The sequence below is a fragment of the Brachyistius frenatus genome, unplaced genomic scaffold (genome assembly GCF_029030835.1).
Source record: "Brachyistius frenatus isolate BFR_SWC_R1_liver_20210118 unplaced genomic scaffold, ASM2903083v1 Contig_123, whole genome shotgun sequence".
NCBI classification, from domain to species: domain Eukaryota; kingdom Metazoa; phylum Chordata; class Actinopteri; family Embiotocidae; genus Brachyistius; species Brachyistius frenatus.
This window is the reverse complement of record NW_027210722.1, coordinates 1,171,028-1,185,759: the sequence shown is the minus strand read 5'-3', so window position 1 is coordinate 1,185,759 and position 14,732 is coordinate 1,171,028. Positions and strand designations below refer to the sequence as shown.

The following is a 14,732-nucleotide window of genomic DNA, read 5'->3' as shown; positions in this document are numbered from 1 at the left end:
ACTGCACCCAGCCAATAGTTTCAACATGTCATTTATTGGATCAACATTCTTCATTAAAATGCCCATCAACATGTACAATATTACAATATATACACATTATTTTTGTATGTACAGCAGGTGGAGACCAGCAGCCTTCAACGGGGACTAAAATCTGCAGCAGGACGCCGTCAGTGTCCGAACATCTCCTGCGAGGCGTAGGTCATGTAGAGGAAGCCGTCCTCGTCCTGGTGATCTTTGTACACCTGCGCCATGGTGAGCGACATGCTGGCCAACCCGCTGTTGTTGATGAGCAGGTAGAAGGCCTGACTGGGCAGCAGAGCCATCCGGTTCCTGAGACACAAGACGAAGAGCTGCTTTAAATGAGTGTCGTTCTGCCGGCTGCACGTCGCCCGTTAGCTGCGTCACATGACACGCCGAGTCGGCACAAATCTCTGTAATGAGCCATCTGCGACCAGACTCCATTAAAATTCTAAGCATTTTAAGGAATTAAAACAAGAAACACTCTTGCATGTAAAACCCAGAATGCACTACAAGAGGAAAATGAGCCGCTGCTCGCAGTTTTAAAAACTTTAACGTTCCTTTGTGTCAGATAATCGACTGAAGTCCCCACATTTATCTAAAAGGTGACGTTTTGTTCACACCGTCAGGGCTTCGTCTGCTGGCTGTCGTTTCCAAGTTATTCCAGAGCTGCCACCAAAATGATGCAACACTTTCTACAAAAATAAATAAATAAATCAACAAACCATCGGAATGAAAAACTGTTCTTCAAACTAAAGTTTCTCTTCTGCTGATGGTACTATGCACTTATTTTAGGTTTCCCCATCGGGCAGAAATTCTGGGTAGTATTCTTCAGGAGCCGGTACTAAAAACACCGACTACACAGAGGGAATCATTACAATCACAGCGTCATGAGACAAAACCCACCGAGCTGTTTATTTTAGTCACTGGACTACTTGATTAAATCAGCAGATCAATCCGATCTTATCTGATCAATAAGCAGAGAGGAGACATGATTCCTAACCAGAGTTACCCTGTAGTAATAGCATCCTCATGTTTGCTTAGAGTCACATGCTGTGAAGTTAGTTGGATTAATAGTCGCGTTAGTTGGCAATTTGAAGCAGTTAGAGCAGATAAACAAACACTGAAACACAAAACTTGAAGTCGTCCAACGGAGAGCAACTACAGCCGTCAGACCGGTCCTGTGCTGTGTTTTGATGCGCTCCAGTGATTGGGTGCAGAGTTCGATTCTGTCAAAAACTACTTTTAAATAGTGTTCAATCAGATCGATAACACATCGAGATGACACATTTAATGGCTCCTTCTGATTCTTTAACATTGAACATCAAACCACTGGCTTGATGTAAGGTTTGATACCCTGAACGCATCTTTGTGAAGGTCAGTAGTTAAGTGTGAAGAACATACTGAACTGTAGAGATGGACCACCCTGTGATCTCTGATGCAGGTGAAACCACATGACATCATCTCACATATGAAAGCGAACCCGGCGCGTGATGACTTTCTGCTGGGTCATCATGACTGAGACGAAATGAGGAAGCTTCCCGAAATCTGGAGAGAAAAGCTAAACCTGAAAACCAAACGAGGAGCCACAAAACTACACGTTCACCTTCAGTCTTTAAAGAAAATGCTCGACTGCACAGAAGTTGGAAATCAAAGCAGTAAAACTGGTCCTCTTCAGACTTTTTGTTCTTGAGGTCATTCAAGTAGAAAGTTTACAGTAAACTCAAGGAGGTCCGTCATTTTAGGAGAAGTTTCAACCTGTTAAGACAGCTGTGTGACATGTTTTAAAACTGTTGCTTCAGAGAGAAAGAATCTTCCGTGATTCACATGATGTAGCTATAATTTGAAATTACGTGTCGGGTCGTCAGCAGATGTGCAACAAATCGCCGGCTCTTTTGATGAAGATGTCACAGGAAGAGTCAGCCACTCTGAAGTCCAGAGATTAAAGGAAACTCCTCATGTTGTGCTGATCAACTATTAAATCTGTAACTGCTGCTGGAGCCTTAAAAAAAAAAAGAACTCTGACACAACAGGTCTGTTTCTGCGGTGCAACCATGACCGACAACAAACAAAACACCCCAAAACGGCACACTGAAACGCAACAAATTCAAATTTAAGGGCCAAATTTTCTTTTCATTTTCCAGGAAATAGACTGGTCCTGCTGAATTTCACCACTTTTTAACAGTAAAACATCCATTTCCATCCATTTGAAGTATCAGATGCAGAACTGTAGGGGAAACTGAATTCACAATGCGCCTTTTGTTTCAGATTTTAAACCAGTGGATTGTGTTTTTATCCTTTAAAAGCGCCTTTAAAAGTAGCTTTAGTGCTAAAATAAATAATTTAACGCAGCAATATAACAGCCATCAGACAATAGATTTAACTGTAAAATTGCCAAACTTATTTTTGTTTAGAGCTGGAAGTTGTTGTTTTTAAAGAGTTTGTGGTTGTTCACAATGAGGAAACTGTACGGATCATTGTGTTTTTTGTTGTTGTTGTTTTTTTATGGGCTAAATTACGAATTCAATACTCAAAGAAAATCCGTAGCAGGTGAACAGACTGTATCTGCAGTGGTTCATTAATCCATTCCTCCATGTTCACCCTGTTCCCATGTTTACATCCCGGAAAATAATCAGACTCACAAGGCTCCGTGTTCCCCGCATTAACCCCGCCGGTCGTGCCCGGTTCCGTTATAAAGTTCGGGAGCGGCTCTGCCGGACTGTACCTGATGATGGTGACGAACTGGGTCATGGTGAGCTCGTGCGGCACCAGGAACTTGGTCTTGTCCAGCGGAGGGAGGTACTTCTCCCGGTCGTAGCGCTCGATGATGACCTGCGGGGCGCCGGGAACACAGCTGAGAACACACCTGCACACACCTGCACACACCGACTCTGGACGGTTCCCGCCGCACTTACCGGGATTTTGTTGGGGAACTTCGACCTGATACCGGCCACCTCTTGTTTCCTTGTAGCTGCGCAGAGAAAGAGAAAAAGACTCCGTGAGCGGTTTTTCAAAGTTTCCGAGGTTTCGAAGTTTTCCTTCGTGTTCGTGGCGCCGACATTTACCGAAACTTTTCCTCTGCTTGAAGGGTTTGTTGGTCAGCTGGGTCCTGTCGAAGGGAGGCATGCTGCGTGTCAGAGAGTGATGGAGGTCTCGGCAGCGGGCAGAGTCGTTCAACATGTGCAACAGTTAAATGGAGAATAGAGGCGGCTGTGGCGTATCAGCTGATTAGCACATGGCCACAGTCGCAGCATGAATCATCTACGGATTTAATCAGGTTAAAACCGCTACTCCGGCTGACTGCTCACCGCAGGGCCGGTCTGACACCCTTCTGGGGCCCAGGGCTGAAGACTTTTAGTGAAGTTGAAACGTTTAGAGAAATTGAAAAAGATATTTAATATCACTGCAGACCCCCTTGAAAACATATATCTACTATCCAGAGCCACTATATCTACTAATGTCTGTGGAAATTTTGGCCACATTTGAATGAATATTTGTGGATGGTGGTGTTATAGGTTGCAGTACGCCAAATTCTCCTGGGAGAATTGGTGGTGCAGTGGTAAGCACTGTTGCCTTTCAGCAAGAAGATTAGAGGTTCATACTATAGCATGTCATCCAAATTATATTAAAAAAAAAAGTCATACTATAGTAAAAAGTAACCCAAAACAAATTTTTGGGTCACTTTTTTGAAAACATGCTATATTATGACTTTTTTATTACAGTTTGAACGACATGACTTTTGGGTCACTTTTTGGCCGCCACGCCACGGGCACACCGATCGACAAAAACGAATTCTTATGATTAAATTTTAATTCCAAACATGTTAAGAGTGCACAGAATAAATTTCAAGTCGGTCTGTCAAAATTATTGGAGTTCGTTAAAGTACAACTGGTGACTAAATTCAAAATGGCGGACTTCCTGTTGAGTTGACGTAATGGTACAGTGGAATTTTTTTGTACGTCTCGGTGTGATACACATGTCCACCGAATTTCGTGCATGTAGGTGAATGTAGCCATCGGGGCATCTTGCGACTCCACTAAAATATGAAATTGTTTGCCGGGAGAGTAACAACTTTCATGAGTTTTCCCCTCGTTTCTTGTTGCCAGCAGGGGGCGCTATGACTATGAGCGAATATTACCATGCAGATGTGTTCAGGGCCAGACTGTTAACATACCTGTAACGTTTGGAGACGGTCAGTCCATGTACATAAGATTTACAGCAATTTGTAGTTTAATGGCGAGACGCTCAAAATGGGTACACCCATTGACAAAAACAAATTCTTTTGATAACTTTTAATTCCAAACATGTTAAGAGTGCTCACTGTGTTTGTATTTACCCACAGTAACAGAAAGACAGCAGCGCCATCATCAGGTTAAAAAAAACAAAATAAAAACAGCATTACCTACTCTTATTTACCTGTTAAAGACTTCCAAGCAAATCGTAGTAAAGTGATGACATCACAGGCGCTCTTTCTTCAGTTGGATGACATCGTGTCAATCATCTGCAATCATGTGAGACAGTTTAGGGCAGTGGGTGGGACTGAGCGGAGGGGATGGGGGGGGGGGGGGGAGAGTCATCGCACAGGTGAGTCAAGCTGTTTCATGCCATTAAAAGTAATACAGGTGATGAAATGGTTGTGCCTTCAAAATAAAAGCTTTGTAAAAGGGTCCAAATCTTAAAAATGACAGAAAATTGTCCTTTTAGGCCAAATAGTTTGAACTGTAACTATTATAAAATAAAATGTTTAATTGCTGAAATTGTTGTGCATTATTGAGCTGAAGAATTATTAAGTTTATTTGTATACCACCTTTGTGAAATATAAAATCACAAATTAATAAAGCATCAACCATCAAACAGCTGAGAAGTTCAAGTCACACCTTTATTACTTTGTGATTATGTCAGTTATTGATTAACAATGATTTTAATCATTTAATTGAGTTAGAAGTTGAAAAAGATTATTAAGTATACCATTTGTTACTTCTGTGCTTCACCTACTTTGAAAATTATTCTAATGTGGGTCAGACATCAAGATAACAGCTTGAAAAGAAAAGGTGAATAAATTATGATTGATATAGGGATAAATAACTTCTTTTTTTTTTCTTTTTTTTTTAAAGGTGTTTCAGACCTAGCATGTGTAATTTCAAGTTTGGTGTAAGGTGGACATTTTAATTTATTTAACTTACAATAAGATAACATTAATGAAAATAATAATGTAGATGAATGCATTTAGTTGAAGTCGAATAAATCAAAACTCATTTTTACTAGTACTAGTCTAATAATTATTGTATACCTTTTTACACTTGTGTTTTAGTGATTTTTCTTTGAAACTCAGAACCGGATGCCCGACAGTTGTGTTGCTCCCGGTAGCTTCACGGTCTCCTCATCTGACAGCTGGTTCAGGCAGGAGTTGTGCGGTCCAGCGTAGTGGACTGTTGATGGACTATATTTCCCTGCGGAGGATATTTTCCGGAAGCGGTTGACAGCACCGGACCGAACCAGAGACGTATCGCCTCGGTCCGGTCATGGACGAGCAGGCCGGTCCCGGTGTCTTCTTCAACAACAACAGCAGCAGCTCGGGCTCGCCCGGCGGTGGGAATATTAAAGCTCCGCAACCTGGCGACGTTGGCGGCGGAGAGGCGGCCAGGGCTCAGTACAGCATCCCGGGGATTTTACACTTTCTCCAGCATGAGTGGGCCCGCTTTGAGGTGGAGCGGGCGCAATGGGAGGTGGAGCGCTCCGAGCTGCAGGTAAGCAGCCAACCTGTCCATTGTTTAGTCTGCGAGCTGCGCTGCGTCCTGGACGGGGAGAAGGTTGTACCAAACCACATTGGAAAATCTCAAAATTAACTGTGGCATGGCTTATTGGTGGATATTTATGACCGATAAAGTATCAAGTGTGACAACATTTGAATGGAGCAGATCCGTTATTTAATTCGGCGCTGGCGTAATCCGGTAAACAGCGCAGTGTTTAGTGATATTGTTACTTTGTTGGGTGCTTTGCGCTGTTTGCAGCTGCCTTGAAGTGGATGTTGTTCTGTTCACGGAATGACGCACATTCGTTCTGTCTTGCGAAGTTGTGCTGTCGTGAGGACTGCTCTGCTGTTCATTTTAACGCCGAATTAAAGAGCAGCTCCACGTTGATCCAGAAACGGTTCTGACTATTGTTCCTGATGTTCGTTTCCCAGTGTCAATCAGGACAACTCAGAATTTCGTGGGTTTTTTTTTTAAATGGCTGTTTCGCCTCTGCTAGCCAGGTTAGCAGTGGTTGACATTTCAGTGTTCCAGTGGGTTCTGGGAGAGTTTCAGTTGCTGCGTGTCTGTCATCACCACGGACAGGTGTAGATCCATTGTCGGACAGGTGGCGGGTGCCTGGTGTTGTTTTGGTGTTTTCCCGGCATCATTTCATCGCCCCTCACTCAGCGGAGCTCCCACAGCTCAGACACTGACATCACGGTGTGCCTCCCACATATCACACTGCGGGTCCTGCTGCGCGTGTCCGATACCGGAGGGAATATCGGCTGGCTGTCCGATAACGGGCGCACGGACGGTGCGTTTCCATGCAGTACGTGATGGAGTGGAGTCACGAAACCGTGGCGCGCCGATGCATCAGTGGTAACTTTAGACCGGGAGCCGACCTGCTCACCGGGTCCGGGGTTTTCCCCTCAGTTTGGACCGCAGAGCCACTGTGGGACCAGCAACAAGGTGCACCTTGTTTTGTTTTGGTTTTTTTTTTTTAGAAAGGGGGACCGTTCACGTTTAGTCCTGCACATTCAGAGGTCAGATCCAGTGAAAATACAGAAAAAGTCAATTAAATGATTAAATAAAACCAATACCCTACTTTAAATTCAGTAAAAGACGTTCAAAATAAAATTATAAAAATTCACTTGCATGTGGTTTCAGGTTTTGAGCTTTGACATTTATTTAGGCGTCTTCCACATTCTTTATTTCTACATTTTATTATTTCTGTATTTTTCTGTATATATGTTAATTAGGTGGGCGATCCTAACCACACAAGCAAATTTGAGTGACAGGAGCTAGCAACGCCAACCCTCTGCTAACTCAAAACACAGAAATAATTACACGTAGAAATACAGAAATAACCTAAATAAGAGTCGATGTCGGTTGTTCTTGTAGATAGACATTTTAATTCATTCTGTTGTTTTCTTGCTGTATTTCTTTAATTTATTAATTATACCAAAGTCATTTTTCTTCCTCCACGTTTAAAAACGTGAAATTAGAGGACTCAGGAAAATGTTTGATTTTACGACGTCTTTTCGGTAAAATAGTTAGCGATAGTTAAAAAAAAAAAAAAAAAACTTTAAGTGAGTTATTTTGTAGTAAAATTGTGGAAAGTAGAAAAATTACAGGTCAAGTGAAAAAGTTTTTTTCCCCCACCTTTTTGCTCGAGTAATCTGTGGTGATAATAATCCTGCTGCACATCACAGAAATATTTGCCTTGTAATCTGTTTTTCTTTCTGTGTTGAACTTAGAGAACCATCACGGGGCTCAAGGTGATAAAAAAGTGTCTAAAAGTGACGTAGCTTTACAGAACAGACAGTCTGTGACTGTAATACAGAATACAAAGGCTCCATCTGCTGTCACAATAGGAGCTTTAAATGCTTTTTAAATCACATTCATTCAACACTAAAACGAAGTGCAGTGAGTTCTTCAAATGTGGCACAAACGTTTACTGGGACTCGGCGATGGACTGGTTCAAATTCGGGGGTTCAAAGGTCACTGCGACCTCACAAAACACGTTTGTGACAATATCTCCAGGATTCAGACACCAATTATGACAAACGTCTGTCGGGGTAAAATATTAGGAAAAAATTGTTTATCCTAAAGGCAAGAGGTCAACATCGCTGTGACATCACCATGTTTCTGTCCATCATTCAGCTCCACAACTGATTCACAGACGGACGCAGACTTTGACCACGCTGATCTAAGCTTTGCTGATTGTACAGATCTTCCGTGTGTCGGGTTGAACATGTGTGTGTGTGTGTGTGTGTGTGTGTGCGTGCGAGTGAAGCATCGTCTGTTGTCATGGCAACAACTTTGTGTTCCATCAGAATCAGATTCACTGGATCAATTCCTTCAAAGTCCTCACTGTCATATATGATGTGAGTCTTGACGGACGTGGAGGGAGACTGACAGCTGACTGATGGAGGAGGCGGTTCGAGTTTTTCTCCATAAAAGCAGTGAAAAATGTCCGTTTGTTTACAGTGAGATTTACCGACTTTGTATTTCAGGAGAGAACTTGATGCTTTTTGAATGGGAGTCTGTTGGAGCCAGAGGTTTTTTTGGAGTCAGCCCCTAGTGGCCCTCAGTGGTATTAAACTTCTGCATTGGCTCCACTTGTCAGACCTGAAAGCTACGTCCACTTTCATCAACAGGCCGCGTAGGAGTTTCATCTGTTCGGCAGCGATGAGCAGCAGCTTTCTGCTCTCTTACATAAGGACGAGTCATCAGCCGACCCGCGCTCTGTTGAATCCATGAAGGGAATCACTTCCTGTGAGTGACGATGTGAGGCCCTGAGGCATCTGTGCACCATTTACCTCCATTACAACCCCGCAGCCAGTCGCAGCGTCCTCTCGGGGCTATCCAACCGGACAGGACCTCACAGAGCAGAGACCGTGTCCACCTGTCGTCTGCAGCTCCGTCTCGCTTTTAACTTTACAATTCGAAGCCGGTCAGAGGGGGGCGGGGCTGATCAGAAGGGGGCGGAGCCGGCTGAGTGCCGGGACCGAGAATCCTCTTTTTCTGCTTCTCCGCTGCCCTATAAACTCGCTGCTGCAGATGGCCTGCAGGTGGTTGGGGGCTGAGCGTCGCTACCTCTAAGGTCACCCTTCAGCAGAGAGGAGGAACAGGAAGATGGGAGAGGTTACTCCCAGTTTATCCTCCAGGAACAGAAAACAAACACACAGCGACCGCAGGCTCATTCTGTCTGAGGTTTAACATCAGGACTGTTAACGAGGAGACGTGTGTTCGTTTACCGAGAACTATGACTTCAGGGTCCGGTTTTATTCTGAGAACAATTATTCTCATTATTGATCCCAGACTTTCTGCAGTTTACATTAAAACCACTTTATGTTTTGGCCAATTATCTGATTAATCTGATTATTTTCTCACTCAATCATTTAATCACGACCTCGCAAATGTCTCATTTTCTCCAAAACCCCAAAACATCCTGATCAATTTTTGAAATTTTTTTTTGAGTCACAGACTACAAACAGAAAAATGAGGTCCATGCAGAAGTGCTGCAATACCACCGAGTGCCACTAGAGGTTGGCTCCAAAAAGCCTCCGGCTCCATAGCCTCCCATTCAACTCCCATTCCAATACAAAGTCAATAAAATTTCTCCACGAGTTATCTCGGTGTTGTTAGCTAAAGTCGCTCCTTCTTATTAGTTTTCTGGAGGTTCATCTGGAAATAATCCCGTCATTAATTAGAAAATAAGCTTAAAAAAGACTGTTTTTTGGGGGCGTGTCTGTTTGATTGACAGGCCTGTGTTGCAGTCAGGTTACAGCTATCGGTGGGCGGGACGTAGTATCGTCAGGTTTCCAATCAGATCAGTCAGATCCACCGCTCGCTCCTCCCCCAGCTTGTCCAAATATGGTCACTTCCTGCTCCAAACCGCTCCGAACTAGCAAGATGGCGACGGACAAAATCCGAATGGGAGGCTTCATAACGTTCACAAACCAACGGGTGACGTCACTGCTGGTTGATACTTGGTCTGAATGAATGAAGGATTGTGGGGGTCTCAAACATCCTCCTGAACTGTTCGGATCAGAATAAACCTGTGGAGAACGTCTCAATGTTTGGTTCCAGGTGATCTTCCACGCTCACAGGTTTTATCTGCCTTTAGCTCAGCAGCAGGGCACAGCTCTGATTGGCTCCGTGTATCTCCGGTGGGACAGTGAGCGTCATTGGACCTGAAGCACACGTGCTCCTGAACGCCTCATTGTGTGAATAATGCAGCTGCTGCTGTTCAGGATGTTACATGCATGAGAGAAGCTGAGTGTCTTATGTAACGCTGAAGAGTGTTCAGAGGAGCTCCGACAGCAGCTCTTCCTCCATGTCTTTAACACATGAAACAACAACAACAACAACAACAACAGGGCCTGGCTCGGATTCGTGCGCCGCCGACCTCCTTCCTCCTCTTTTCTCCTCCGTGTGAAGTCAAATGAAAGGCGTGCACACCTGCTTGTTCTGCAGACAGGTGTCAGCTGGCGAGGCGACTACCGCCCTGAGCCACACCTCAGCTGGTAACCAGGCCGGGTTTAACCAGGCCGAGTTTAACCAGGCCGAGTTCAACCAGTGTTCAACCAGGCTGAGTTCAACGAGCATTAAATACAACAAATTCAAACCATGTGATTCAGTTTCTGATGACACATATTTCTGCACATAACTCACTGCCAAGGTCTAAAACTCTAATGCTTACCACAAAGACAGATGTACACACACACACACACACACACACAGTGGAGTAACTCAGTGTCAGGCGTAGGTGGTATCTGCAGAAACAAACACAAACACACTCGGTTTGAGAGATGGTCGACCAACAATCCAGAAACCGTTGATATTGAACTGATTATTACAAACGAGACAGAAAATCAGCTTCAATAATGAAGTTACTGAAACCATTGAATGTTTTTCAAAATAAATGTATTAAAAGATAGTCGTGTTCATTTTGCTGTCGATCGATACTTTTCATACTCGGCTCCTATTCAGCGAACCGTCCACCTTCTGCTCCTGCTCAGCGTTATCTGTCCGTCCAGTTTATTTTCTCCTCTAACGTGTTGGTGCCCACTCAGCTGATCGATGACGGCGTGCACAGTACGGAGAGATGAAACACAAACGCTCCCGAGGGACGGGCCGGCCCATGTTGTTCAGTAACGGCCTTTAACGGCCTCGGTGGTTCTCAGGGGAGCCAAACCTCCTCACTCATAAATCACTGCCTTTGACCGTGACTCCATTTTTCCCCTGTCCCTGAAGGCGTCGAGACTCCGCTCCGAATAACAGACTCCGACTTGGTGTCATCTTTACCGGGTGACGATACGAAGGTCTTCAAGGTGACGTTGATGGAACCTTTTCAGACCTCAAGTCTCACATCACTCGGGACGTGATTCAAGTCCAAGTCCAAGTTGTTCAAGTCAGGTCTAAAAGGACTTATTGAGAGAGGTCTCGGTAAAGACTCGAGTTATTTGAAATAAGTCCCAGTCAACGCAGATGTTTTGGAGAGTGTAACCCAGGTTATTTTCTTCAGCTACAATTAACAGCTTGTCCTTAAACACCTCACACGAAGACTATCGGTAGATACTTTATTTTTTTTTTAAATTTTATTAATCCCCGAGGGGAAATTTCTTCGCTACAGCAAGGGGGCTCTCAGGGGGGAGCTGCTGCAACAGGCTGCCACTAGCGCAGCGCCAGGTAACCTGACCTGAGGTGCATGTTTTTGGATGATGGGAGGAAGCCGGAGAACCCGGAGAGAACCCACGCAAGCACAGGGAGAACATGCAAACTTCGCACAGAAAGGCCCAGGACCGGATTCGAACCCGGAACCTTTTTGCTGTGAGGCGACAATGCTAACCACTGCACCACCGTGCCACCAGATGTCTCCTAAACTTTTCTTTTGGAAAGTTTCTTAAACTTCAACTAAAGTTTCTGAGCTGATGTCGGTCAGTCGGACATCTCAGCTGCTGCTCTCCAGTTTCCTGTGAAAGTTGCTCTGGATATAAATATATTGATGTTAAAATGGGGTCCTCAATGTAGCTACAGTCCTGATTAGAAACAGGAAGTACCTCCACGATGTTCCTGGAGAAGTCTCTGCAAACCCAGACAGTCTGGACGGTTTGTGAGGACTCTCCTTTTTCTTTGTTCTGCTCCCCTCTCTCCCCCCCACCCACCCACGGCACCCAGCTCCACTCTTCAAGGCTTTAAGTTGTTCTAATTAAAGTCTTGTCGGCTTCAGAGCAGCACATTAGTCGTCGACGCTCCCCCTGAGGGGAAGAAGGAGCGAGTGGGCTTCGTCACGCTGCTGCTCCTCTTCATCCCTCTACTAACCAACCCTTCCCCCTTTGCTTTCTGATCTCTCCTCTGTACTGCTTCCTATCAGAAGATTTCTCCCATCATCCTCTGTCTTTATTTCACCCTTCCCCCAGCCGGAGTCGTGGAGTTTGCCGTCACGGTGAAACCAGCGGCGTGGGTCGATCCAATTTACCAACACTTTTCTGCAGAACGAGTCGAATTGGATTTGTCTTTGTCCTCCTTCCAGGCCCAGTTGTCTGAACGTGTCCCATCTCTGTGGTGCAGAAAGTAGCTGCTCCGTTCTGGATATTATAATGTTGTTAATTCCAATTTATTCAGTGTGTGTTCACGGACTAGATAAAGGCCGTCTGTCGCTCTGACCTGGTTCTCTGACATGTCACGAATCGGCAAGAATCAGTTAGCTGACTATAACGGATCAGAAAATCTAATCTGATCTTTTCTCTGAAACCGCTGGACAAGTGTGTCGCCGCAAGCAAACTGAAGAACATTGACGCTATGATATCCTCGGCTCATATCGAGGGTAACTGTTGACAGAAAAACTCCTCAAGTGAAGTTATACGAAATAACGTGAGAGAGGTAATCACCTGAGCTGGTGTTTTTATACTCCTAATTATATAAATAATATTTCACTGAAAAGAAAACGTAGAGCTCTGCGCCCTCTGGTGGACAGACTGTGTAATGACACCGTTTCTAAATAACTTCAGACTGCAAATAAAAATGTTCTGCACAGAGTGTGTGAAAAAGGTGAAAGTTCGTGACACCAGTAAGCCAAACCTCCTGCCACCTCACCTGGACTTCAGCATCCTCGTCTAATTACCTCCTTCGATGGATGTTTTGTCCCGTGACTTCCATCACCTGTCTTTGCTTACCTGTGTTTTTATCACATGTAGACGATGCTAGGTGCGTCAAAGACACATTTCCCCTTACTTCACAGGCGGGTGTATCACACGCTTTACAGTGATACTGGGGTTAAATGTTCGAAGACTCATGGTCTGAAAAGTGAAGCCAATCCAGAAGAGCCTTAAAGTGTAATATCACTGAGGGCCACTAGGGGCTGGCTCAAATAGACTCCCATTGAAAAAGCACCAAAATCTTTCCTGGAATACAAGCTGTGTTTGGGTGCATGGCTGTTTGATTGACAGGCCTGTGGTGCAGTCAGGTTTAAGGTATAGGTGGACAGGGCATACTTTCCTCAGGTTCCCAATGAGATTGTTTCGGATTAACCGGTAGCTGTTTCCCAGCTCGTCCAAATTACGCTCCAAAAAACCAAGATGGTGACGGCTGAAATGTCTGACTGGAGGTTTCAAAACAGTAGCTTATTATGGTGTAGCCAGCTAGAGCTAACCCTAGTGGCCCTCAGTGGTATTGCACTTTATGGCACTTCTGCATCGGCCTAATTCTTTTGGACCCGGGAAGCTACGCCCACTTTTATATACATATACAGTCTGCAGGTTTACTGGTGAGAGGTTTTGTATCAAACTGTAAAGAGGAAACTTTTGTTGGGAGGCCAGATGTATTCAGAGAATCTGATTTGGGCTACGAGATGTTATTTACCTTTCACCATCATACTGGGAGTCAAACTGACGTTAAAGTTCATGTTTCTGTGTTTCTGTTGTGGGACGTCACGACAGTCGACACTTTGGTGCCAAAACGTGACGCCTTGTTGCTTTTTACCTGAAAAATGTTGAAAGTCAACTGCGGCTTCTGAAGTCCACATCAGTCTGGTTGTTTAGTGGAGGAGAGTTTTTTCCCAGAGACCGGCTCTCTGAAGAGAGTTTTATCGGAGCAACCACCCCGGCCGTCCCTCCTCTCGCTCAGCAGTTTATCCTCCTCCACGCCAACTCTTCATCTCCTGGAAGAATAATCCCCTTTCTGCTCCACATTTAAACGGCGGGAAATCCCCCTCGTCCCCTGTCCCAAAATGCTGCGTCCGGTAATGCAGCTCTGGCCATGGGGTCATTCAGTTTCTGTGGTTTGTGGGTGGGACCCTGGTGTTACAGAGGATCAGAGCAAGTGTGTCATGAAGAGGGAAGAGACTGAGCTGTGACTTTTTGTCTTTCACAGACAGAATAATCTAAAACAAAGAGCAAAGCCTGAACCAAGAGGTTACTCATTTATATAGTCTGCTGCCACGGTGCGTTCAAGTTCTGATGGGAAGAACGAGACAGTGAATACAAACAGTGAACTAACCCGTTGTTATTAGTGTCTGTGGTTAGTTCACTGTCTGGAATCACATGTGGACAGTCCAGCGCCTGTGGTTAGTTCACTGTCTGGAATAACATCGGGACAGTCCAGCGTCTGAGGTTTGTTTGTTGAGCCGGTGCATGTTTCTCTTTACTGAGTGCCGTGGGTGTCTTTGAAGGATGGTTAAATAAATCAAAGTCCAACTATGATCCTCGGAGTTCAAAATAACGGTTCAGTGTGTCTTCGGTACAACAGAGAGAATTCAAGAAATGAACTGAATAGTACTTTTGTTAATTATTCAGAAAAATTAAAAAACACTCAAAAGAGTCATATTGTTTTTACTGTAACAGTTAAGGCGCTCAAATGCTCGAGTTCTAAACCAAGGAAGTCCCGTAAAGAACCGAACGTCACGTAACAAACTGAACGTCACGTACCGAATGAAACGTCACGTATCGAAACGAAGGCCGTGTACCAAACCGAACG

General features: G+C 44.6%; 2 protein-coding genes across 2 annotated transcripts in view; one reads left to right on the top strand and one right to left on the bottom strand.

Moving 5' to 3' along the window:
* Positions 1-67: 67 nt before the first annotated feature.
* map1lc3c (microtubule-associated protein 1 light chain 3 gamma) lies at positions 68-3,209 on the bottom strand. Its single transcript, XM_069713869.1, has 4 exons — positions 3,084-3,209; positions 2,934-2,989; positions 2,744-2,850; positions 68-330 (listed from the first exon to the last, which is right to left on the bottom strand). The coding sequence occupies exons 1-4, from the start codon at positions 3,196-3,198 to the stop codon at positions 168-170; spliced, it is 441 nt and encodes a 146-aa protein (XP_069569970.1). The 5' UTR covers positions 3,199-3,209; the 3' UTR covers positions 68-167.
* A 2,236-nt stretch (positions 3,210-5,445) lies between these two features.
* Positions 5,446-14,732, top strand: part of LOC138629885 (striatin-like) — a 30,609-nt gene continuing 21,322 nt past the window's right edge. Inside the window, exon 1 of the mRNA XM_069713867.1 lies at positions 5,446-5,765. Within this exon, the coding sequence (XP_069569968.1) occupies positions 5,541-5,765 (225 nt within the window). The 5' untranslated portion in view covers positions 5,446-5,540. The remainder of the gene's footprint in view (positions 5,766-14,732) is intronic.